The 26,144-nt window shown below is 41.0% G+C and overlaps 1 protein-coding gene across 3 annotated transcripts in view; it reads right to left on the bottom strand.

Moving 5' to 3' along the window:
* The window catches only part of SLC9A6 (solute carrier family 9 member A6), a 60,475-nt gene that overhangs the window by 11,929 nt on the left and 22,402 nt on the right, over nucleotides 1–26,144 (bottom strand). For 2 of the 3 annotated variants that reach the window (XM_070502344.1, XM_070502343.1), the window contains 7 exons: nucleotides 25,424–25,535; nucleotides 25,044–25,132; nucleotides 22,410–22,523; nucleotides 16,718–16,829; nucleotides 15,625–15,778; nucleotides 9,980–10,010; nucleotides 7,622–7,701 (listed from right to left, as the gene is read on the bottom strand). In XM_070502344.1, the coding sequence (XP_070358445.1) occupies nucleotides 7,622–7,701; nucleotides 9,980–10,010; nucleotides 15,625–15,778; nucleotides 16,718–16,829; nucleotides 22,410–22,523; nucleotides 25,044–25,132; nucleotides 25,424–25,535 (692 nt within the window). Of the gene's footprint in view, nucleotides 1–7,621; nucleotides 7,702–9,979; nucleotides 10,011–11,173; nucleotides 11,264–15,624; nucleotides 15,779–16,717; nucleotides 16,830–22,409; nucleotides 22,524–25,043; nucleotides 25,133–25,423; nucleotides 25,536–26,144 lie in introns of all 3 variants that reach the window. The other variant, XM_070502345.1, reaches the window with a different exon arrangement.

The following is a 26,144-nucleotide window of genomic DNA, read 5'->3' as shown; positions in this document are numbered from 1 at the left end:
CAAATATACAGTAAAGTTAGCAGATCAACCACCCATGAAGATAATATAAAGGTCAAAAGACAAAAGTACTAAAATTACCTATTTCCATGATAAGAGGGTAATGGATACACACACAAAAAGAGGCTGGAAATGATATCAAAAACATAAAATGTGGGAGGAGAAGGGTAAAAGTGTAGAGCTTTTAGACAAGGTCAAATTAAAGAGACCATCAACTGAATATAGATTGCTACATACGTAGGTTATTATAAATGAACCTCATCATAATCACAAACCAGAAACCTATAATACACAAAAAATTAAGAGAAAGGAACCCAAAATAATACTAAAGAAAACCATCAAAGCACAAGGGAAGAGAGCAGGAGAAGAAGAAAGGAACAGAGAAGAATTAATAAAACACCCAGAAAAAAAGTAACAAAATGGCAATAATTATGTACACACTTATGAATAGCTACTTTAAATGTCAATGGACTAAATGCTCCAATCAAAAGGTATAAGGTGGCTGACTGCAAAAAAAACAAGACCCATATATATGCTGCGTACAAGAGACACACTTCAGACCTAAAGACACAAACTGAAAGTGAAGGGATGGAAAAAGATACTCCATGCAAATGGCAATGAAAAGAAAGCTGGGGTAGCAATCCTTATATCAGACAAAATAGATGTTAAAATAAAAACTGTAGCGAGAGACAAATAAGGGCACTACATACTGATAAAGGGAACAATCCAAAAAGAGGAAAACATTTGTGAATAGCTATGCACCCAACATAGGAGCACCTAAATATATAAAGCAATTACTAACAGACATAAAAGGAGAAACAGATAGTAACACAATAACAGTAGGGGACTTTAACACTCCACTTACACCAATGCATAGATCATCCAAACAGAAGATCAATAAGGAAACATTGACCTTAAACAACACAACATACCAGATGGACTTAGTAGATATATACAGAACATTCCATCCAAAAACCACAGAATACACATTCTTTTCAAATGCCACTTGGAATATTCTCCAGGATGGATCACATATTAGGCCACAAAACAAGTCTCAATAAATTTAAGAAGACTGAAATAATACTAAACAACTTTTCTGACCACAAATGTAGGAAACTAGAAATCAACTACAGGAAGAAAATCAGAAAAGCCACAAATATGTGGAGATTAAACAAAATGCTACTGAACGACGATTGGGTCAATGAAGAAATCAAAGGAGAAATCAAACCATACCTGGAGATAAAGGAAAATAAAAATACAACATGCCAAAACTTATGGGATATGGCAAAAGTGGCTGGTTCTAAGAGGGAAGTTTATAACAATACAGGCCTACCTCAACAAACAAGAAAAATCTCAAACGAACAACCTAACAGTGCACCTAAAGGAACTGGAAAAAGAACAAAGCCCAAAATCAGTAGAAGGAAGGAAATAATAAAAATCGGAGCAGAAATAAATGAAATAGAGACTAAAAAAACAATAGGAAAAAATCAATGAAACCAAGAGCTGGTTCTTTGCAAAGATAAACAAAATTGACAAACCTTTTGCTAGACTCACCAAGAAAAAAAGGGAGAATTCTTGGGGCTGGCCCCGTGGCCGAGTGGTTAAGTTCGCACGCTCTGTTGCAGGCGGCCCAGTGTTTCGTTGGTTCGAGTTCTGGGCACGGACATGGCATTACTCATCAAACCACGCTGAGGAAGCGTCCCACATGCCACAACTAGAAGGACCCACAACGAAGAATATACAACTATGTACTGGGGGGCTTTGGGGAGAAAAAGGAAAAATAAAATCTCAAAAAAAAAGAAGTCTCAAATAAATAAAATCAGAAATGAAAGTGGAGAAATTACAACAGACACCTCAGAAATACAAAAGATTATGAGAATACTATGAAAAGCTATATGTCAACAAATTGCATAATCTAGAAGAAATGGATAAATTCTTAGAATCATACAACTGTCCAAAATTAAATCAAGAAGAAATACACAATTGGAATAGACCAATCAGCAGTAAGGAGATTGAAAGAACAATCAAAAACCTCCCAAAAAATAAAAGTCCAGGACCAGATGGCTTCCCAGGTGAATTCTACCAAACATGCAAAGAAGATTTAATATCTACCCTTTTCAAACTCTTCCAAAAAATTGAAGAGGAGGGGAAGCTTCCTAACTCCTTCTACAAAGCCAACACCACCCTGATACCAAAACCAGACAGAGACAACACAAAAAAAGAACATTACAGGCCAACATCACTGATGAACATTGATGCAAAAACTTCAACAGAATACTAGCAAATCAAATACAGCAATGCATTAAAAAGATCATACACCATGATCAAGTGGGATTCATTCCAGGGACGCAGGGATGGTTCAATATCCACAAATCAATCAACATGATACACCACATTAACAAAATGAAGAATAAAAATCACATGACCATCTCAATAGATGCAGAGAAAGCATTTGACAAGATACAGCATCCATTTCTGATAAAAACTCTGAATACAACGGGTATAGGAGGAAAGTATTTTAACATAATAAAGGCCATATGACAAACCCATAGCTAATATCATTCTCAATGGAGAAAAACAGAAAGCTATCCCTCTAAGAACAGGAACCACACAAGGATGCACACTTTGCCCACTCTTATTTAACACTGTATTGGAAGTCCTAGCCAGAGCAATCAGGCAAGAAATAGAAATAAAAGGGATCCACACTGAAAGGAAGAAGTGAAATTGTCACTATTTGCAGATGACATGACTTTATATATATGAAAACCCTAAAGAATCCACCAAAAAAACTTTTAGAGATAATAAATGAATACAGTAAAGTTGCAGGAGACAAAATTAACATACAAAAATCAGTTGTGTTTTGGGGCCGGCTCCGTGGCTGAGTGGTTAAGTTTGTGCGCTCTGCTGCGGCAGCCCAGGGTTCAGATCCTGGGCGCGGACATGGCACCGCTCGTCAGGCTACGTTGAGGCGGTGTCCCACATGCCACAACTAGAAGGACCTGCAACTAAGATATACAACTATCTACAGGGGGGTTTGGGAAGATAAAGCAGAAAAAAAAAAGAAGATTGGCAACAGTTGTTAGCTCAGGTGCCAATCTTTAAAAAAAAAAATCAGTTGTGTTTCTACACTAACAACGAAGTAGTAGAAACAGAAATTAAGAATAGAATCCCATTTACAATTGCAACAAAAAGAATAAAATACCTAGGAATAAACTTAACCAAAGAGGTGAAAGATCTGTACAATGAAAATTATAAAACATTGTTGAAAGAAATTGAAGAAGACACAAAGAAAGGTAAAGATAGTCCATGCTCTTCATTTGGAAGAATTACCATAGTTTAAATGTCCATACTTTCTAAAGCAATCTACAGATTCAATGCAATCCCTATCAAAGTTTCAACAACATTTTTCACAGAAATCGAACAAAGAACCCTAAAATATATATGGAACAACAAAAGACCCCAAATAGCCAAAGGAACCCTGAAAAAAGAACAAAGCTGAGGCATCCCACTCCCTGATTTCAAAATATGCTACAAAGCTATAGTCACCAAACAGCATGGTACTGGCATAAAAACAGACACACAGATCAATGGATCAGAATCGAGAGCCCAGAAATAAACCCACATATCTATGGACAGCTAATTTTCAACAAGGGAGCCAAGAGCACACAAGGAGAAAGGAAAGTCTATTCAATAAACGGTGTTCAGAAAACTGGGCAGCCACATGCAAAAGAAAGAAAGTAGACCATTATCTTACACCATACACAAAAATTAACTCATAATGGATTAAAGACTTGAATGTAAGACCTGAAACCATGAAACTTCTAGAAGAAAACACAGGCAGTACGCTCTTTGACATCGGTCTGAACAGCATATTTTCAAGTACGATGTCTGGGCAAGGGAAACAATAGAAAAAATAAACAAATGGGACTACATCAAACTAAAAATCTTCTGCACAGCAAAGGAAACCATCAACAAAACAAAAAGACAACCTAACAACTAGGAGAAAATATTTGCAAACCATATATCTGATAAGGGGTTAATATCCAAAATATATAAAGAACTCATACATTTCAACAACAAAAAAACTAACAACCCAATTTAAAAAATGGGCAAAAGATCTGAACAGACATTTCTCCAAAGAAGATATACAGATGGCCAACAGGCACATGAAAGGATCTTCAACATTGTTAACTATCAGGGAAATGCAAATCAAAACTACAATGAAATATCACCTCACTCCCGTCAGAATGGTTATAATTAACAAGACAGGAAACAAGAAGTGTTGGAGAGGATGTAGAGAGAAGGGAACTCTCATACACTGCTGGTGGGAGTGCAAACTGGTGCAGCTACTATGGAAAGCAGTACGGAGATTCCTCAAAAAATTAAGAATAGAACTACCATATGATCCAGCTATTCTACTGCTGGGTATTTATCCAAAGAACATGAAAAGACGAATGTGTAAAGATACATACACCCCTATGTTGATCGCAGCATTGTTCACAATAGCCAAGACCTGGAAGCAACCCAAGTACCCATAAAGGGACAAATGGATAAAGAAGATGTGGTATATATACACAATGGAATACTACTCAGCCTTAAGAAAGGATGAAAACCGGGGGCTGGCCCCGTGGCCGAGTGGTTGGGTTCGCGCGCTCCGCTGCAGGCGGCCCAGTGTTTCGTCGGTTCGAGTCCTGGGTGCGGACATGGCACTGCTCATCAAGCCACGCTGAGGCAGCGTCCCACATGCCACAACTAGAAGGACCCACAACTAAGAATATACAACTATGTACCAGGGGGCTTTGGGGAGAAAAAGGAAAAAAATAAAATCTTTAAAAAAAAAAAAAAAAGGATGAAATCCAGCCATTTGTTTCAACATGCATGGACCTTGAAGGTATTATGCTAAGTGAAATAAGTCAGAGGGAGAAAGTCAAATACTGTATGATCTCACTCATAAATAGAAGATAAAAACAACAAACAATCACACAGAGACAGAGATTGGATTGGTGGTTACTGGAGGGGAAGGTCGGGGGAGCAGGGTGAAAGGGATGATTAGGCACATGTGGGTGATGATGGATGGTAATTAGTCTTTGGGCGGTGAGCATGAGGTAATCACACAGGAATCGAAATAAAATGAACACCTGAAATTCATATAATGCTATAAACCAAAGTTACTGCAATAAAAAAGAAAAGAAAAAGACAAGTCAATTAAATGATGGCCAAAAGAACTGAACAGACACATTTCATAAAAGAGGATATCCAAATGGCCAATAAACATATGAAAGGATGCTCAACCTCACTGGTCATCAGAGAGATGACAAACTACATGAGATATCACTACATACCCACTGAAATGGCTAAAATTTAAAGATTTTATTTTTCATTTTTCTCCCCAAAGCCCCCCGGTACATAGTTGCGTATTTTTAGTTGTGGGTCCTTCCCGTTGTGGCATGTGGGATGCCACCTCAGCATGGCCTTATGAGTGGTGACATGTCCGCGCCCAGGATTTGAACCGGCGAAACCCTGGGCCACTGTAGCAAAGTGCACAAACTTAACCACTCGGCAACAGGGCCAGCCCCGTGAAATGGCTAAAATTTAAAAGGCAGACAAATACCAAGTTTTGGTGGAGACGTGCAACAACTGGAACTCCCTCAACTTGCTGGTGGGGGTGTAAATCAGTTACAACCACTCTGGAAAACTGTTTGGCAATATCTACTCAAGCTAAACATATATTTGCCCTAAATTCCACTCTTAGGTATACACCCAAGAGAAATGAGTGCGATGTCCACCAAAAGATGTATACACAAATGTTTAGCTTCACTTCCAATAGTCAAAAGCTGGAAACAACCCAAATGTTTATCAACAGTAGAATGGTTCCATACTATGGAACTCTACACAGCAATGAAAAATAATTACTGGTACAGGGAACAATATGGATAAACTACACAATGTTGAATGAAAGAAGCAAGACATAAAATAATATATCATTCCATTTATATGAAGATCAAAAACGGGTAAAACTAATCCATATTGCTAGAAATCAGAACAGTGGTTGCCCTTTTGGGAGGGGGAGGGGAAGCTATTACTGACTGCAAGAGAACGCAGGGTACCTTCTAGGGTGCTGGAAATGTTCTATGTCTGTATATGGGTGGCAGGCACACAGGTGTATACACAGGTCAAAATTCATCAAGCTGTACCTTTAAGATCTATGCACATTACTCTATTTAGCTTATATCTCAATTATAAGAAACAAGCAGTCTGGCTACACAAAGGAACTGAAATCTAGAATGAGGAATGATTCATCTACTAGGGTACTAGGTACTAAAATGACCAAGTCTTAGTCTAGTAGTACTTATCAGGGTAGGACTGAGTCAAACAAGTCTTGGTGTTTGCTTGTATAAGAATGTACAGAAAAATAAGCTATCATTCTACTCTTTCTCTACATTAGCATCATTTAATTGTTTTGTATATTGGGCAGAAAATATACAACATAATTTATGCAAGAAACACCAAACAATGTTTGTTAAATCAGAGGGATGAAAAAGCCCCAAGAGATATGGGAGTGGCTTATACCCAAAATGCTGATACTAGAGCCAAAAGTAATGACATAATCATTAAACAATTTTAAAGAGCCAGGATCTCTCTAATGGGAGTCTTAATATCATAGATATGCTTGCATTCTTGTTTCCATACAGTAATTTAATCTGAGTACTTACAAAAAATGAACGTAAAAAATCTAACAAACAAAATACAGTAAATAGTAGCTTCTAATGATAAGTGTCAAGTGCATTTTTCTTAAATATACAAGGCTTTGATCAGAAGGTTGAAAGCAAGGAAAGATTTTTACAGTTGTCCCAAATGTGCTTCAGCGGACTATGAACCAGGTTTTGATTCTTTTACTGATAAGTGTCAGCCCCAAAGAATTCCACAGTCCCTTTTTCTAGTTCTATTTTCAAATAAGAAATTCATTTTAATGAATAGTGAGTGACAAAATGTTGTTTAAAAGACATGACTCAAACAGGTTATAGGCTATAACATGACCCAAAGTATAGCTATGATGAAGACTGTTATAATAGGACAAGAAGGGAACTTGGCAAAGAAGGAAACACCAGCATTTGAACGCAGATGAGAACCTCCCAGTCTTTGGGAAGGTCAGAGAAAAGAGGCCTATCACTGACTAGGGCAGTATCTACCGGGACTGTGTTTTTATCTCATTCCCATGCTTCTTCCTAAGGCAGCCTTTCCTCTTTTACCCTAGCAAGTACACTGACAAGAACCAACAAATATCTTCTGCAAGATCCACTAAATTAGCTAAAGGACAATAAATATTAAAGTTTGCTCAATAAATAAACCTACATATCAAAGACAGTCTATCGTAAGGGCTCCTGAGTCCCTCCAAACAGTCAGCTTCTGCAATCACTGCTCCCTACTGATTCCATGGGTTTTCAGAGGAATTCCTTTGTGTGGGTTTCCTTTAATAACCTTCTCCACTACTCTGAAGGGGAAAGGGAAGACCAAACATAGGTTTTATAAGCCACTTCAGGAAGGGAGTGGTCAAAACAGTTGCTCCATTAAATTCTAAGTGTCCATGTTCATACTACCATTTTTTTTTCTCAACTAAGGATACTTATGATCAAAGTTGTACCATATCCGGAAGAGCCAGGCACTCTCTGCTTTGGTAGTTCTTCGCTCATTTTCAGGAATACCCTGCAAACAGATAATAAAGAAATCAATATATACACAAAGATCAAAACACATTTACTTAAGAGTCATTTCTTTGTAGAATCGGAAATAGAGCCTACTACATATGAGATACTCTCCAATACGGGTAACATTAGAAACTTAATAGCTTGTATAGTACAGGTTTGGAATAAGAAATTGAAATGTTTTTCTGAACACCTCTATTACTCAGGGTGCTTGCTGATTTATGAGTCTACTGTTATTTAAAAAATCAATATGGAATAATTCAGCCCCTAAATCTGAAAGACTTACACTCACAATGTGAATTGCACCTTAAGTAGAAAATATCACATGGATATCCCTATATTTGGGATTTGCCGTGGGTCTCAAACTAAGCAACTGGTATTTTCAAAGTTGCTACTATGTTCTTAGAACACTAGCAAAATGAAAGCAAGTAGGGAAATTCCATAGTACATCTGACTGGCTAGGAGGGAAAACTAACATAGCAAGTGGGCCTCTTCAAAAATAGCTTCCAAAAACATAAACTGGGTCCTTCTTTGTAATATGGTGCGGTCAGTAGTGGGGCACTTAGGCGATCTGGTTTTTCTCAGCTCTGACATGAACTGATTGGGCACGTCCCTTTTTCCTCTCTGGGCTGGAACTTCTTCATGTATACCATGTGAGGGCTAGAGAACCTCAAAGGCCCTTTCTAGCAAGAATGTTCTGTGGCTCCATGATTTTTAAGGAGCACAGAGTTTAGATTCCGGGTTTTGGTTCCTTCCTGAGCCTCATAATAAATGAATCTCCCTCTCAATGTGTATCAAAACAGACACAATATAAAAATGTTTGAGAATGCTGTATGGGCTTCCGAGAACCAAAAAACACCGCTATTGCCCTTCACATCAGTAGGCATAGGTTTGTCTCTCTACTTTTTTGAAGAGCAATTAATCTATAAATCTCCTGATCTCCTCACCACATAAACACCTATACACCCAACCCCCACACACTCCATACTTATTATAATGTTCCTGTCTGCTTCCCAGCGAACGCTCAAAATATTGAGTCAGTAATATAACAAACCAAGACATCCATAGGGTTTCGAGGGCAAGGGAAAAACGGTATTTTTTTCTCTCTGTCACAGCTGGCAGTCACCCACCTGGCTCTCTCCCTGTCACTGCACTTCTCTTTCTCCTCTGTGGTGACAGAGGTAACACAGCAGGTTGAGATTTATGCAGACGGCGATCGAGCATTTGTCTGCTGAGCTGGGCGAGAACTTTCTTCTTGTTTGGACATGGGGGTGGAGGCGCTGAGGCGCTAGGACCACTTGGAAACTACCCCAGCAGCTCAGCATCATGGGAATTTATCCAGCCTGATTTTTACATGTATTTCAAGCCCACGGAATTATATGTTAAGGTTCTGACCATAAAAGCAGCAAGCACTTACTGTATCACATGTATGCTCATCACTCAACAGCAAACAAAATCAGCATTTAGGGAATGAATCTGATTTTTTTTGAATTTGTCACCCTGAAGACAAATTGACCAGGGTTTGTTTCAGACAAGACAAAGAATTGTGTTTTGAAATAGATAGTTTGCATCTTCAAAAACCTAATTTCTGTGATTTCCCATCTAATGTCTAGGACAGTCACATATTCATGGTGCTCAAAACCGTTAAAAAGCGGATGGAAAATACCAGAAAAGAGTGCTCAGTCTAGAGAAGGCACTGGGTTACTCTGCACTCAGTCTACCAGACTCGGGTTCTGAGGAACAATCGGGAAGGTGACACAAGGAAACAGCAAGGAAATGAGGCAAGGCTGAGGCACGGGGTAAGAAAGTGCACTCTCCTGAACAAGCGGGGAGGACTGGCTGAAGATTCCAAAGCTTCTAGGCAGTTCTCAAGGGCAGCTGCTGCTCATCCAATTTGAAAGTTACACAGGAAGAGCAGCTGGAGTGGGACTTACATCAGAGACAAGGCTTCATGCGCAAACCCAAGTGGAAAAAGGCTCCCTGTGCCAGAGCAGTCACTTGAAAACCCAGGAGTGCTTAAGGGACTGCTCGCCTCTGTGGCCAAAGCCCAGGCTGGTGGACAGATATGAGAGCTGTTACCCTTGATAACCACACACTGTCTAAAATTTGGTTTTGTCTCTATCAAGCAGTGAGAAAAGCCAGGAATGACGTCAGTTAAAAGCGATGCAAATAGGACAGGATCTAAATAATAGTGGCACGAAGTCTATAGTAGATTGTTTTCTTTCCAAACAACTGCACATTCGACAGAAATGCCAGAGACAACACGAATGCATATTTACCAAATGTTCTTGGTCTGAATCAACACCAACCCTAAAGGAGAAACACAAAAGGCAAATGAGATCTTGAAGCCAAAAACATGGTCTAGTCACATGTACATTGTCAGGCAGCTACTTTGCTGAACACAGAAGCTAGGAATTGTTAACATTTTGTCGCTTCTCTGTGGTTGTTGATGTAGATTTTTGGCTCCTGTCACTTTCCTTAGCAACAGCTTGGCTCCTGAGGCAAGCAGAGTCTCCTGATTCTCTTCCTGCAATGCCATTGACCAGTTTCAGAAAAACAGCATTTCTTCTCCGACTCCAAGTACACTGTAAGCAGAGTCCGAGAAAGGAGCATTGCGCCCGTTGCTGAATAAGAATTACTGGGTAATTCCAAAAACAAGCCTGGCCCCATGCAGTTCCAGGAGGGAGCTGCTTGTGTTCGGACCTCTCGGCTCTCATGGCAACATTCTGTTATGATGACTGAAGAGAGGGTCCAATTACATATTTTTCTCACAGGCTAGTAGATAGCCATTAGCCTTGATTCTTCAGAATTCTTTTTTATCTGCTTAAACTTCCTGCTTTCCGTACCACAGGGAACAGCTTCATTACGAAGAAATCCTCTTTGACTCCTATCTCCTCAACACGAGTACTCACCAACTCTGTTAATTCTTTCTCTAAACTGTCTCAGATTTTCTCTCTTTTCCATTCCAACTGCTCAAGCTCAGGCCTCGTTCTGACTCACTGCGGTCTGTAGCAACTGGCTATAAGGTTTCCCAGCTGCCAGGCTCTCCCCTAGAGTTAACTGTCAAAAGCACAGAACTGACTGGGTTATTCCCTTGACCAAAGACTTGGAGAGCGGCTTATGACACAGAGGGTCAAGTCTAAAGTCTTTTGTGCGACTTTCAAGACTCTCTACAAACTAGCAGCCCCCACCACTCCAACCTACCCATCCCCTCACTCTCTTCCACATGCCCTACATTAGCCGCACTGGACCACTCCTCTCCCCAAATCCCTGTCCTCTCCCGAGCCTCCGAGCCTTTGTCATGTTGTCCCCTCTATCTGAAATGCACTGTCCCTCATTTTTCCCTACTCCTTGTTTGAGTTCCAAATGAACCAGTCTATGACTCCTTCAGGCAGAATCCTTTTTTCCTCTGTGCTTTTACAGCACTTTCTAGAGTCCTCTATTCTAATACTTAGCACAGTATAGTTATTTACCTGTCAGTCTCCCCAAATAGACTGTGAGCTCCTTGAGGGTAAAGGCCACGTCTCAAGTCATCTCTGTATCCCCAGAGTCTAGCACAGTACCTGACACACAATAGGTGCTCAAATGTCTATCGATCAAGGTCACTACTACAGACAGCACAGAAAACAGAGCAGTGTGAGAAGCTGCAGCAGTAGCATCCCAGAATACGAATAACACCGAAGGGACGAAAAATGATGCAAGACCTCATCTGGAAGGCAAGTGAATCACGGTCAAGTACTTGAAAACAGATGGCCTTGACCAGATTCATAATTCAAAGAAAGCCTCATTTCTTCTTTGTTAAAATGACCAGAAGCTGTTTGCTATCTTCTTAGCCATATTAAACTCTAATCGCTTTTGTGCATCTAAAGTGACATCTAGTGGTCTCGGGGATAGCACATTTGTAATACTCACACGGAACATTATGGGAAGCCAACTCCATGTGCTAAAACCTTTATAGAGCACTTATTATCTGCCAGGCACTGTGCTAGGCACAGGCTATAGACATGAGTTAGATACGGCCCTGTACTCTAGGAGCTCAGAGCCCAGTGGGGAAGACAGACACAACTACAGCATAACCCCCAAGGACTGCAATCAGAGAGAGCTGGGTGCCAATCTGACCTCAGCGCCTTTCTAGCTGTGTGAACTTAGTCAAGTTACGCAGCCCTATGAACTGTAATTGTATCAGTGGGAAAACAGCTACCACACAGTTGCTTGGAAGGATTAAATGAGAAAATGCATCTGAAGATTTTAAGAGACTATCTGATCCATCATAAACACTCGCTAAATGGCAGCTCTTAGCACAACATTATTATGACAGGGCTAACTGAAATAAGGGTTGAGTAGAGACACCCGACGTTAGGCAAACAGAAGAGTGGTTCTGATCAAAAGCAGAGGGCAAAGGAGTGGCATTTGAGCTGTGTCACTTCCTGGGAGGGAAAGAGAATTTCAGGCAGGAACGTTACGAGCAAAGGCTTGGAGATGGAGAAGTGCAAAGTCTGTGTGGTAAATGAGAGGGAGCCAAATGTGACTGTCACAAACTATGCGAAAGGACATAGGAATAGCTGGCTGGCTCTAACTCACTGAGGATCCGTTGTCCGCACAACAGCTGGAGTGATCCATTTACACTGTAAAATAGATGGCGTCACTCCCTGGATTTAAAAGCCTACAAGATTTCCAACTGGATTTTAAGACCCAAACTCCTCACCATGTCCTACAAGACCCGATAGCAGGGGTCCACAAACTACAGCCCACAAGCCACACCCAGGGCATCTCCTGTTTTTGTGAATAAAGCCTTGTTGGAACACAGCCACACCAACTGATTTACGTATTGCCTATGGGAGCTTTCACACTACAGTGGAGTAGTTGAGACAGAGACCACATGGCCTTTGAAGCATAACATATTTACTATCTGGCCCTTTACAGGACGCGTTTGTCAATTGCTGTCCCATAGGATCTTGCCCACCTCATTTCCTACCTATCCTTCCACCACTATTTTCCAGCTACATGGGCATTATTCTGTCTACTAAACAGGCTAAGTTTGTTCCTGCCTCAGGGCCTTTGCACTGGCCTTCCCCTCTGCCTGGACTGCTCTTTTTCCTGCTTACTGTTTAACTGGTGATATCTTGTCATTCAGGTAGACTGAGCTCAAATGTAACCTCAGAGAGACCTTTCCTGACCTCCGTCTATAAAATACACTCTATCTTCAGTCACCACCATGGTACCTTGTTTGTCATCAGAGCATTTCCTATCATCTAAAATTGTCACCTTCATTTGTTTACTAGTTTATTGTCTGTCTCCTCCAGGGATTTTTTCTATCTCGTTACCACTACCGCACCTCTCTAGAGCAGGCTCTCTGAACCTTCGCATTACTAACATATTGGCCCAGATCACTCACTGTTGCAGGGGGTGGGGGGCTGCTCTGTGCACTGTAGGATGTTTAGCAGTATCCTTGGCCTCTATCAACTCAATGCCAGTAGCAGCCTCCTCTCGTTGACTGTGACAATCAAAAATGTCTCCAGACATTGCCAAATGTCCCTTGGCAGGGGGCAAAATCACCCCCAGTTGAGAACCACTAAGTTAGAGCTTAAAACAGTGCCTGGCACCTGGTGGGTGCTCCATCAGTATTTATCAAAGGAAAGAATAAAAGGCACATTTGAAACACTGTGCTAAGAGCTTTACAGACATTAGCTCACTGAATCTTTACAACAACCCTAGGAGGGAGGTACGATCAAATGCACACTACAAATGAGGAAAGTGAGGCTTAAAAAAAATTAAGGACCTTGCCCAAGATCACAGAATTAGTAAATGAAGAAGCAAGAATGTAAGGTCAAGTCTAAGTCTGCATGAATCTTAAACTTCAAGGACTTATCAGCATCCTCAAAACTGTACTAGACAAATTTGGGGGGAGGGAAGAGAAACTTAAATTCCAGTCTCCATTTGCAAAGAGGCCCCCAAACCCTCAAATAACAACAAAAACAACAGGAATTAACCTAAGACTGTAAAGTAATATATACAATTAAATGCCAAACCATGCTACAGGGCAGGCAAGAGGGGGCCAAAGGGCTTGCAAAGCTGATAAGGTGGATCAAGTTTATGCGAAGAGGTGGGGGTTTTTTTGCGGGGGGGTAGGTGTGGGTATTTGGTTTGGTTTGTGTGGAGGGCAGCAGGGAAGAGAATTGATCCTTTTTAAAAACTGAGACTCGGGGCTGGCCCCGTGGCCGAGTGGTTAAGTTCGCGCGCTCCGCTGCAGGCGGCCCAGTGTTTCGTTGGTTTGAATCCTGGGCGCGGACATGGCACTGCTCATCAAACCATGCTGAGGCAGCGTCCCACATGCCACAACTAGAAGGACCCACATCTAAAATATATACAACTATGTACTGGGGGGCTTTGGGGAGAAAAAGGAAAAAAAAAACAAAAACAAAAAACAAAACAAAAACTGAGACTCCACTTAAGAGGACTATTTTTCCTAAATTATCTTACATTTAATTTTGTTCTTAGTAGAACAAGGAGGAGTCTTCATTTACAAGTCTTAAGAAAAGGAAGGAGTTCAATCCTTCCAAAATCCCGCCCCCCCATTTCTTGATGCAGCACAGTCTAGGAGGAATTCAGTGAGATCAGAGGCTCCTCCGTCCACCACTGAACTGTTCGTGTGACCTTGAACAACTTAGAAGGTTTTGAAGCCCCTATTTCCTCACTTGTAAAATAGAGCTACTGTGATTAGATAAATATGTAAAACCCACTTAACACAACACCCAGCACATAGTAGGTACTTAACAAATGCCAGGTCCTCCCTGAAGTCATAACCAGGGTTATGAGAACATTATTTTTGTGTATTTTCAATTATATACAGTAACAGCATGGAAATTTAAGAAAGGGATTTGAATAGCAAAGAGAGAAAGAAATAACAACATTCAAAGAGTGATTTAGGGCTGGCTGGTCTTAGAATGTTAAAAGAAAGGCATAATAGAATGAGAAAAATGGAGAACAGATTCTATAAGATGTGAAATACTGTTTTCTCTAATAAACCCTACATATTCTGGAAGCTCAGTAGTTCTTAAGTTCTATGAAGTTTCAGCCAAACAGAGGTAAAATCTACAAAGGCTTTAGCAACATAGGCTGCTGTATCCATGGAAACAAATGTAGAACTCTTGAGATACAAGGAAGCTTTCCAATTGAATACATCAACTAGTGTGCATTTAAGACCACGACCTCACAACCTCGGCCTTGGATTGTCGGGTCAGAAACAAGGCTGATCATAAAGATGAGAAAGAATGATAAAATCTACTATTGATTAGGGGTGGGATAAACTGGACTGTCTCGTATGCTGCAGATAGACGAAAAATTTTTGATCTGATCTGGTGATAGGGATCAAAAGCCTTAAATATATGCATATCCTTTGACCAAGCAATTATACTTCCAGGAATGCATCCTAAGGAAATAATCAAACAAGTGCACAGCAGCGTATGCACTTATGAATGTTCACAATGCTAACTGTAATAGTAATAGCAAAATCTTCAATTGTTAATGGTAACAGCAAAATCCTAGAAACAACACGAAAGTCCAAGGGTAGGGATTTGGTTAAATAAATTATGATATATGCAGCCATTAAAAAATGATATTTACCAACAAAAATGTCCATACTATATTACACTTAAAAATTAGTTTACAAGAGTACCTGTAGTATTGTCCTTTTTTGTTAAAAATATATACAATGCGTAGCAAGAGGGCTGAAAAGACATCCCTCAAAGTGTTAACAATGGTTTTTATTTTTCTTTTGCATATTTTCCATTTTTTCTGTATGTTATACTTTTTAAAAGGAAAAAATGAAACATTGCAGATTTGTCAAAGCTTAAAATTTTCTCCCGATTAAAAGAAAAATAACTTGAATTGTAACATTAAAGTGAGGTCACCAGTCACTACTTACCTTATATGCAAGCATGACAGCATGGCAGTGGTGCCACCACCAAATACCCACACAGTAAAAAACACAATCAGCAGTGTGGTGCTGAACATCATTTGCCGCGCGTAAGTGGCAGTGTCTCGAATGGCCAAGGCAAATGCCATCGCACCACGAAGGCCTACAAGGGAATGAAAGAGTATTTCTTTAATACCTCATTACCAATGTGCGCTTCATAAATCCAGAGAAATAAGGCACATTCTGAGAACTCAGAAGCACATGAACAAATACACAAAATATACTAACATACATAAGCATATACGAATAAGAATTAGTAGGTGATACTGACACGCACTGATCTTATGACAATTTTTTGAAATTTATTTTTAAATTTACATACAATGAAATTCACTCTTTTTGGTGTACAGTTCCATGAGTTTTGATAAATGTAGAGGTGTGTGACCACTACCACAACCAAGACACAGAACAGTTTTATTGCTCCCACCAAATTCCTTTGTGGTACCTCTTTTTAGTCCAACCTCTCCGTCAGCCTGCCAACCCCTTGGCAACTACTATTCTCCATCACTATGCTTTTGACTTTTTGATAGCATCACATAAATGGAATCACACAGTAAGTAAGCTTTTGAGACTGGCTTCTTGCACTCAGCACAATGGGTCTGAGGTTCATCCATGTTGCTGTGTGTATCAATAATTTGTTCTTTTTAGTGCTAAGCAGAATTCCATGGCATGGATGTACCACAGTTTGCTATTCAGTCACCCACTGGAAGACAGACAATTGGGCTGTTTCTGGGTTTTGGCAATTAGGAATAGAATCGCCAGAAATATTCACATACAGGTTTTTTTGTGTGTGTGAAAATGCATTAATCTTTACCTTCTCCACCATGTGTGACATATTCCTGAACCAGGAATTCGGAACCAGAACATGAAAATATTCCCACAGAAGGGAATGGGACACTATAAAAAGTTTTCTATTGGAACCTGCAAGTACAACATGTAAGGAGTCTTATATTACCAGCATATCACTTCCACTTAAAATCAAGTTGGCACGTGTTGTGAGTGGTTTCTTGGAGTGGGCAAGAGAGGAAACGTTCTAACTTACCAGCAAACATCATCATGTGCTGAAAATTTGATCCAATCTTACTTCTTCTACCCAAATTAAGTAAGAGGGACAGGGGGTAAATATTGGCAGCTCTTCCCAAGAAAATAGCAATCTAAAATTATTAATAGGTTAAGGATAATTCTTATTATTAACATTATTTAGACTATACATTCAAGATGGTGAAAAACTATCTTAGATAGCTCAGTTTCTAACACACAGGCTTTTGATTCCTCTGTCTGACACAGCACTGTCCAATGGAACTTTCTGCAATGATGGAAATGTTCTATATCTGCACTGTCCAACATGGTGAGTACCTGAAATGCAGCCAGTGACTGAGAAATTGAAATTGTCATTTTATTTCATTTTAATTAATGTAAATTTAAATAATCACATGTGATTAGTTGCTACCAAATTGGACAGTGCAGGTGTAACATACAGGAAATTCATTAGATGAACAGAAACACGTCTAACAGCAGAGCTTCTTTGGTATAATCTGAAGATTATTAACATGACAGGTTAATTCATTTTAATTGTCAGCGTTGGCAGGAGGAAGAGTAACACTGGCTAAACTTGCCCTTGCTTCCTCAGAACAAAGAAAAGGGCAGCTCCAACACCTCTGATGGCTGAAGTTCCTGCTAGCCCCACGTGTTCCGCCGAGGCAAGACTTCCACCTTGCTTCAAAGGGCAGGTTTCACAGGAATTCAGGATGGTTTCAACTAGAAACCACTTTCAGTGTCTTTTTCTCCAGTTTGCTGTCTATGGAGACTCCTGCTTTACAAAGACAGTTTTTCTTTCAGGGGTTACAATATAGTCCCCACCCCATTTTCTGAAAGGAATAAACATAAAGTAAAATCTAAGATTAAAAACAAAACAAGGTGGGGGAACCAGTGTTGTCTTAAGTAACTTCGGAAATGGGTGCAGTCTGTAAGACTAAAGGTAAAAGGAACTGCGCATAAGCACTATATGCGTGTTGATAAAGTTGTTTCCTAAGGGAATACTGGTTAACAATTCTGATACCACTGTGTATTATGGGAATGAACAATTAAGTAAATGGATGGTGGGTGGTGGAAGTCAGGTTTCTCACGTTGGAATGGGAGTTCACAAATCAGCAAGGGGAGGAAGCTTAAATGATCCATGTGGTAATGGATTAGAGTTGGAGACATCCATGTGAACTCATCTTTAGCTTAATAGAGATACAGGTAGTTACATATACAAATGTTTATTTTTGTATGTGTATGTATACATATATACACACACACACACAATACAGGAACTAATATATACATATATATATTTCCTTGCTCTGTCAGCTAAGAGGGCCTAGAAGCAAGGACACTCTAGTAGCACTGAGCAAAACTAGAGCCCAGATTTTGGTTGCTAATACCATCCCCCAATAAAAGGAACCAGGGCTCCTTGGGGAGATGGTTGATTCTAGGGCTGGGCCAGAAAATATACAAGATGAACTCCAGAAAGTAAGGAAGTGCTCAAAAAAATTTAAAAAACACAATGACAGGGGTACGTCAAAGGGACAGAGGAGCCCACTGAAAGAGCTTCCAATGGCCAAAGCTGGAATGGTTTGAGCAAAAAAATTTAAAAAGTAGTATGTATTATAACCCAAAGTATAAAATAAGGATCAACGAGTCCATACTGATACAAATAAGTGACAGGTCAAAACAATAAGTGGGGGAAAATAGAGAACTCTCCTGTGCAAAGAATTCCAAATAATTTTATAGAAACTCTGTCCTCGAGGAGATGGAACCTAACTCCCCACTCCCTAAGTGCAGGCTCCCTGCAGTGACTCTCTTCCAAGCAGCACAATACAGGAAAAGGGAAAAATGAGTAACTTTACAATGGAGCAACCTGACAAATCACTATCTTGGCTAAGTGATTAAGACTAACATCAACAGGGGGCCAGCCCCGTGGCTGAGTGGTTAAGTTCGCACGCTCCGCTTCAGTGGCCAAGGGTTTCGCCAGTTTGGATCCTGGGCACAGACATGGCACCGCTCACTAGGCCATCCTGGGGCGGCATCCCACGTGCCACAACTAGAAGGATCCACAACTAAAAATACACAACTATGTACTGGGGGGTTTTGGGGATAAAAAGCAGAAAAAAATAAATAAATGAATAAAAATTGGCACCCGAGCTAACATCTGTTGCCAATTAAAAAAAAAAGGGGGGGGGCCGGCCCAGTGGCGCAGCGGTTAAGTGCGCATGTTCCACTTAAGTGCCCCGGGGTTCGCCGGTTCGGATCCCAGGTGCAGACATGGCACCTCGTGGCAAGCCATGCTGTGGTAGGCATCCCACATATAAAGTAGAGGAAGATGGACACGGATGTTAGCTCAGGGCCAGTCTTCCTCAGAAAAAAGAGGAGGATTGGCAGATGTCAGCTCAGGGCTTATCTTCCTAATAAGTATGCACCCTTGATAAGAAGTGATGAGAACGGCAACTTACTCCTGTGGTCTTCCTCCCAGTGAACGCACAACCCCAGCCTAATCAGGGGGAAAACATCAGACAAATTCCAATTGTGGGACATTCTGCAAAATACCTGACCAGTACCCCCTCGAAACTGTCAAGGGTCATCAGAAACAAGGAACACGTGAGAAACTGCCACAGCCAGCTGGAACCTAAGGAGGCATGACATCTAAATGAAATATGGTACCCTGGGTAGGATGCTGGACCAGAAAAAGGACATTAGGGAAAAACTCCAGGGATCTGAATAAAGGATGAACTTCAGTTAATAATCATGTATCAATGTCGGCTCATTAATTGTGACAAGTGTACCATGCTAATGTAAGATGTTAATAGGGGAAACTGGGTGTGGGGTACATGAGAACTTTCTGTGTTATCTTCACAATTTTTCTGTAAATCTAAAACTACTTTAGAATATAAAGGTCATTAAAAATAGTGATTCCCCGAAAAAAAAAAAAAGAAAAACAAAACATGTGGGCTGATGTGGCAGCGACTGCTAGTTATATCCACATCTGTTCTTCCCTTACTCTACAGCAGCGGTCACTCCTCCCTCTTACCTCCAGTTTTCATTTGAGTACACAGCCACCTAGATAAAGAACAGAATTCTCAGCCTCCCTGGTGGGTAGGTGTAACCCATGGATGTTAAGTGGAAGTGATGCGTGCATATTCTGGGTTATGTATTTAAAGGGAATTGGGAGACATGGGGGTGAGCCACCGTGGACCCTAACGACAAGGGAAACTCTCTAGGGAGGGTTGTAAGAAGGCTGCTTGGGTCCCTCATGACTTTGTGGAGCAGAGTTGCCACACCAGTTCAGACTCCTACGTGAGAAAGAAAGAAACTTTTATCTTGTTTAAATTTTGGTTAATTAGGGTCATTGTCACCTGAAACCAAACCTATATCCTAACTATTGTAGCCAGCAAGAGAACAACGCTCTCCTGGTAAGAGTCAATTTTCACGGTAGGATTTTGTATTGAGGAATATCAATTCCTACCAGACTCAGAAACCCACAGAGAATATTTAGCCTTGTTTCTGGATAAGAATAGTTGATCAAGCCACTCGACTGCTCAAAAACTTCTCAAAGACTAGCAGGATATGAAGTTCCTGATCGCATGGGAGTTTTCCAGCTAAGGTTCTCTTATTAATCGGGCTTTATCTTTTTGCCTGAAGTCCATCCCCAGGAGACTAAGACTCTGTAGAACGGCATTTCAGTAATACCTCACTTTCTAACAGAGATCCTACTTAGAGTTTTAATTTAAAAATATTTCTGCTAATCTCTTTGGCAGAATCCTCCTTCTGAGGTGGTTTTCTAACTATTTCTTTTGAAAATCACTAATTCAGACATCTCTCTTTCTGACCACAATCTCTCCTTGCATGTTTCGCGTTCATCCAGCCACTCTGATCATTCTTCTACCTCACGGAGCCTCCAGTCCAAAGATCCCTCTACTTTTCCCTCAAACGGTCCTCCCCTTCTTCACTTCCCTTCTTTTTTTTTTTTTTTGAAGATTAGCCCTGAGCTACCTACTGCCAGTCCTCCTCTTTTTGCCGAGGAAGCGTGGCCCTGAGCTAGCATCCATGCCCATCTTCCTCTACTTTATATGTGGGATGCCTACCATAGCCTAGCGTGCCAAGTGTTGCCAAGTCTGCACCTGGGATCTGAACCGGTGAACACTGGGCCGCCGAGAAGCGGAATGTGCAAACTTAACCGCTACGCCACCGGGCTGGCCCCTTCACCTCCCTCCTTAGCCACGTCTTAGTAATACTCTTCCCAATACCCTACATTCACTTGCCCCGTCTGTGTTTTCACTGCACCCACTTGACAAAACCCCAAACCTAGACAGACCCTCTCTCTTTTCTTCATGCTTACAGCTAAGTACTCCTGAACGAAGTCATACAATAGGGCAGACTGATTCTGCTGTTAATACCTACTCCTCAGACTCAAACGGCTCCCTAATACTGCTCAGCAATCCTACCGCTTTTCTTTGGTCAACTCACTCTCCCACTCTCTACAACAACTGTCTCCAAACCTTCTCCTCAAAACTCCTCTCACCTGTAGAAGCCAGCCTCCAAGATGGTTCTCAACGATCCCTGCCCCCTAGTATTCACATTTTTGTGTAGTCCCTGCTCACGCTGTACCACGGTCCATCTGTGTGACCAAGAGAATACAGCAGAAGGGATGATGGTATGTCACATCCAAGATTAGGTTATAAAAGGCACTTCGGCTTCCATTTTGGTGCTCTCTCAGCTCACTCCCTCTGGAGGAAGCTATGCTGTGAACTGCCCTGTGGACAGGTCCACATGGAGAAAAACTAAAGCCTCCAGCTAACAGCCACGTGAGAAGCATAGGGTGGATCCTCCAGTCCCAGCCAAGTCTCGAGAGAGTACAGTCCGAGCCCAGAGCATGACTGCAACCTCAAGAGAGATTCTGGAGCCAGAACCATCCAGCTAAACTGTTTCTGGATTCCTGACCCTCAGAATCTGTGTGAGATGCTACATGTCTGTTGTCTTAAGCTGTTAAATTTTAGAGTAACCTGTTCCACAATAGCTAACTGATAGGCCACCAGCTCCTATCTCACTCTGAGCAAACATCTCACCTCCAACTTTGCAGATAAAAATAGAAGTTATCAGAGAGGAACGCCATCTTGCAAACGTCCCTTCACCTCTATATACCCTATCCTCTCTTGGAACAATGGTGCAGCTGTGCCTCCTCCCACTGAAGGCCAGTCCCTCCCCGCATGCTTTGGATGCCATCTCCTGCCTTCACATGAGGCTGGCACTACTGATCGCTCTCTTTCATGTACTCAGCTTCTCCCTTTTAACTGGAGTTTCAACTCAAGGAGAGAGACACTGAGACAGAGAGAGAGAAATGCAGCCTCCTTCAGCCTTTCATCATCTTTCAACCACCATCCTGTGACATGGACTGCAAACTCTTCCCCAGTATCCACTCTCTCTTTCTTCCCTTTAGTAATGGAGGACAAACAATCTTATCTTTTGGGTTGGCAGAATGGTAGAAGACTTTTTTCCTGTCATTTTACTCTGTCAGGATTATTTGTGCAATGAAAAAAATGAAAACAGAATAGATAAAAGAGTTGAAATCCTTATTTGTTTTACTCAGAGGAAAATTCTACATATTTAAATGTATTCTTATCAACCACACCTCCAAAAAAATGTGAAAAATCTCAATAAAAAGAACTTTTCAACACAGAACATATAATAAAGGATACAAATGCTCCTACTACAAATGTCGGGTTAAAGACATGGTTCTGGAAGGTGAACAGTGTCAATCCCATGTAGGAGAAGATGAAATTCTCTGCCAAGAAATTGAGAAGCTCAAACAACTGAAACGAAATTTGAAGAGGTTAGTCCAGTAAATAAAGTCACACAATTTGAAAACATGAGCATTACTAAGAAAATAAAACAGATACTTCAAATATGTAAAGTTCATGTACGTTCCCAAAAACAAGTGATTCACAGGGGAGCAAATAGAGATGACACTTCTAGTCCCACAAAAAAAGCCAGAAATGTTGCCCCCACTTCCCCTAATCAGCTTCCCTTCTCCAGGCCGCATATTCAGTCATTCTGCTCCTTCTCCTCCAAACTCTGTCAAGTTTTCTTTTGGAATGTTCCTCGTTGTCCCTGCCACTGTCTTAGTCTAGCTTTCATCACTTGCCACCCATGATGCTGCAAAAGGACCCTCATTGTATCCCTGCCACCCTCATCTTCCACACCACCACCCAATGACTCTCTCTAAATATGGTAGTTTCAAGACACTTCCCTCTCTACAGGCTGTAAGATCCAGTTCAAATTCTCTTATCCTGGCATAGAATGCTTCGTGACAATTCTCATATCACTGCCTTGCCATAGTGCTTTCACTTCTTACGTGGGTCTCAGCCTTCGTTAGGGAGTAAGGGCTTACGCATTATAGCCTCATGCTCTAGCCTCCCCTGCTGCCTGCCCACCCTCCACCTGTTCATGTCACTAAGTCACTGCCTCTTCAAGTGTTACTAACGGAGGAGGGATCCAAGCCTTGCTGAAGGAATGAATTCAAGGCCCTCTATAACCCGGCATCCCTCTGTCCATCATAGTTACCTACCACTGCTCTTTAACATGAGCCCTCTGCCCCGCAAAAGAGGCTAGTGGTTAAGTCACAACATGGGCTCAGGAGTCAGAATGCCTTGGCTTTGAATCCTGCCTTCTCCACTTGCTAGTTGTGTGGCTTCGGGCAAGTTCGTTAATCTTTCTAAACTGGGGTTGCCTTATTACTGAGAAATGGGAACAAAATTCAAGTAAATAAGTATATATTTAATTTACCTTAAATGATTTAATATACTATTATTATGACTTGTTTAATGATAATTGCTAAACTTTATCCAGTTTTTACTACGTGCCCAAAACTATGCTAAGGACTTTACATGCATTATCTCACTTTAATCTCACAACAACCCCGTGAGGTAGCTACTATTATTATCTTCATTTTAAAGTTGGCAAAACTGAAGCACAGAGAAGTTATATAACCTTCCCCCGGTCACAGAGCCAGCAAGTAGTAGAACCAGGATTTGGAACGAACGATACAGGGATGCCAGGGGGCCCACTTTAATCCACAAGCCCAGAGGTCAGCAAACTTTTCCTGTGAAGGGCCAGAGAGCAAATATTTGAGGCTTTGCAGCCACGTGGTCCCTGTCATAACCACTCAACCTGGCCAATGTAGCACAAAAGCAGCCATAGATTGAACATGAAAAACTGGGTGTGGTTGTGTGTCAATATACCTCTATTGATGGACACTGAAATCTGAATTTCACATAACTTCCATGTGTCACAAAATATTCTTTTTTTGATTGTTTTCCAACCATTTATCAACGTACAAACATCCTCAGCTTGCACCCCTCACAGGGAGGCCTGGCCTTCATTTGTCAACCCTCGCTCCATGCTTTCCTGCAACAAGACTGGGAGCTCTTACCTTTTTTTTCTTTTATTCCCCACCCCACTGCCTAGAAAAATGCCAAACCCTTCAGCTGATTTTCTTCTCTACACTTATTGCACTGAATTAGTCTGTGAAAGGGATCTGTAACCCCAATGCATGTGCTTGGGGGGAAAAAGCCTAATCTCTTTTGAGCGGTTGGGAAAGAGCATTGGCCATACGCTAAATCGGTGGCTCCAGGAAAAAGACAAGAAAAAGTACCTTTGCTCCTGCTTTATCATGAGTCCTTTCCAGGCTAATCTATGTTCTAATCATTTGGCAAAACTCAAAGCTTCTATTTCTCAATATGATCAAGTATGCACACTGCTCATGTATTTGTTCCATATACATCCTAAGACTAGAAAATGCCGTGCCTATTTGCTTTATAATTTCCTTCAGGTACCCTGCACAACTGATCATTCAGTACCATGAGAAGCCCAACCACTGATGTGGTTGACATTCCTAGAAATATAGCAGCTCCAAGTGCCTGAAGGAAGATGGAAGGGAGTTAAACTTCTCTGTATGAGCCAGCAGTAGATCTAGTCAGATCAGCAGTTAATCTTATCTAAATCACACGGCAGTGTTTCTAGTCAGACCAGAGTGAGCTTCTAAAACATTCCTCTTAAAAGTCATTAGATTAGGGAAAGAAGGAAAGGAAGGTGACTGACCCCTGGAGCCACAATAAAAATAGGCCCTGGCCATTCTGCTGACCTATCGCTCCCCCAAAAGCTGTCACCCTTCAATCTGCCGATCCCATCTGTTTCTAGAGTCAAAGGAAGAGGAGCTGAAATGAGTAGACACTGTTTTGAACAGATCGAAGATTATTTTCCAGTAAAAAACGATTTCAGTTTCACTGTTAAGAAGGAAAAGTTTATTCACAAACTTATAAAGTTTCTCTTACCTGTTTAGTTCTATGCTGAGACTCCGTGGACAAATTATTGTATGTATAATGGGCCTGTGTGATGCCACAAAACAACACTGCAACCACACCTATAAAGACAACAAGTTCCAAGTTGACATCAAAGGGGAGTTTCCGACTTTTATACCGAGGCTCTTATTGTGCAGAAGTAGGTTATGTGCTCAGTGTTGAAATGTTCAGTTGTGACTTACTTTGTTGAGAGGAACCACTTCCACTGAAAAGCTTTATTACATTCTAAAGTGACAGCACAAATCCCAACCCTAACAAATGTGCTCAAATACTAGAAGAGTTAGTCCACTTGTCATCGACTGGCAAAGTCATTCCCTGTGATCAAAAGAGATCTAAAAGAGAAAGTAACCTACCCGTGAAACCCCACGCTTCAGCCAAGAGGAAGGTACTCCAGGACATCAAGAAGAACAAGCCGGTCTCCAATAACTGGAACTCCCGTAATTTGGTGAACTTTGTCACGTAAGACTGTCAAGGCTGATAACAAGATCTCGTAATACAGAAGAGTGATTAGAAAAAATAATAGTCAAAACAAGGCAACCGCGAAAGCAAAAGAAGGGTTCTCCAGTTTAACAAAAAAAAGTCACAAAATAAGGAGGCACCAAAGTGAAGAAATGGTTAAAATGAGCATCATACTGAGGAGTAAGCAGCCTTGCCTTCTGTGAGGAAGTCTTACAGCTTAGTCAACCCAACTGTTTTCTGGGTATCACATGCTTTGCCAGAAACCACACAGTAAAGGACAGGCAGAGACAAGAGCAACAGATCAGATACACAACATGGCAACTCTGACCATTAATTTGCGACTCAAAGCAAGACAGCTTCCATAATTATAGTAATTTACATTTATTATAAATGTCATTTCCATGCGATTTCACGCGTATTTGATTCTCTAACATCTCTGTGATGTACAGCATTCCATGATGAAGAAATGGAGGCATGTCACTCATTTATACTAGTCTAAAAAATATTTGTTAGTTGACAGTGGAATGGCCTGTGTCAAGCTGTGACAGATCTCAGGCTGGAACCAACAAATGTGTACTACAATAAAAGGATGAATAAGATATACTTCCGACCCTC

Source organism: Equus asinus, chromosome X (assembly GCF_041296235.1).
Source record: "Equus asinus isolate D_3611 breed Donkey chromosome X, EquAss-T2T_v2, whole genome shotgun sequence".
Taxonomy (NCBI): domain Eukaryota; kingdom Metazoa; phylum Chordata; class Mammalia; order Perissodactyla; family Equidae; genus Equus; species Equus asinus.
Note: the sequence above shows the minus strand (reverse complement) of the source record. Positions and strands in the feature narration are given on the sequence as shown.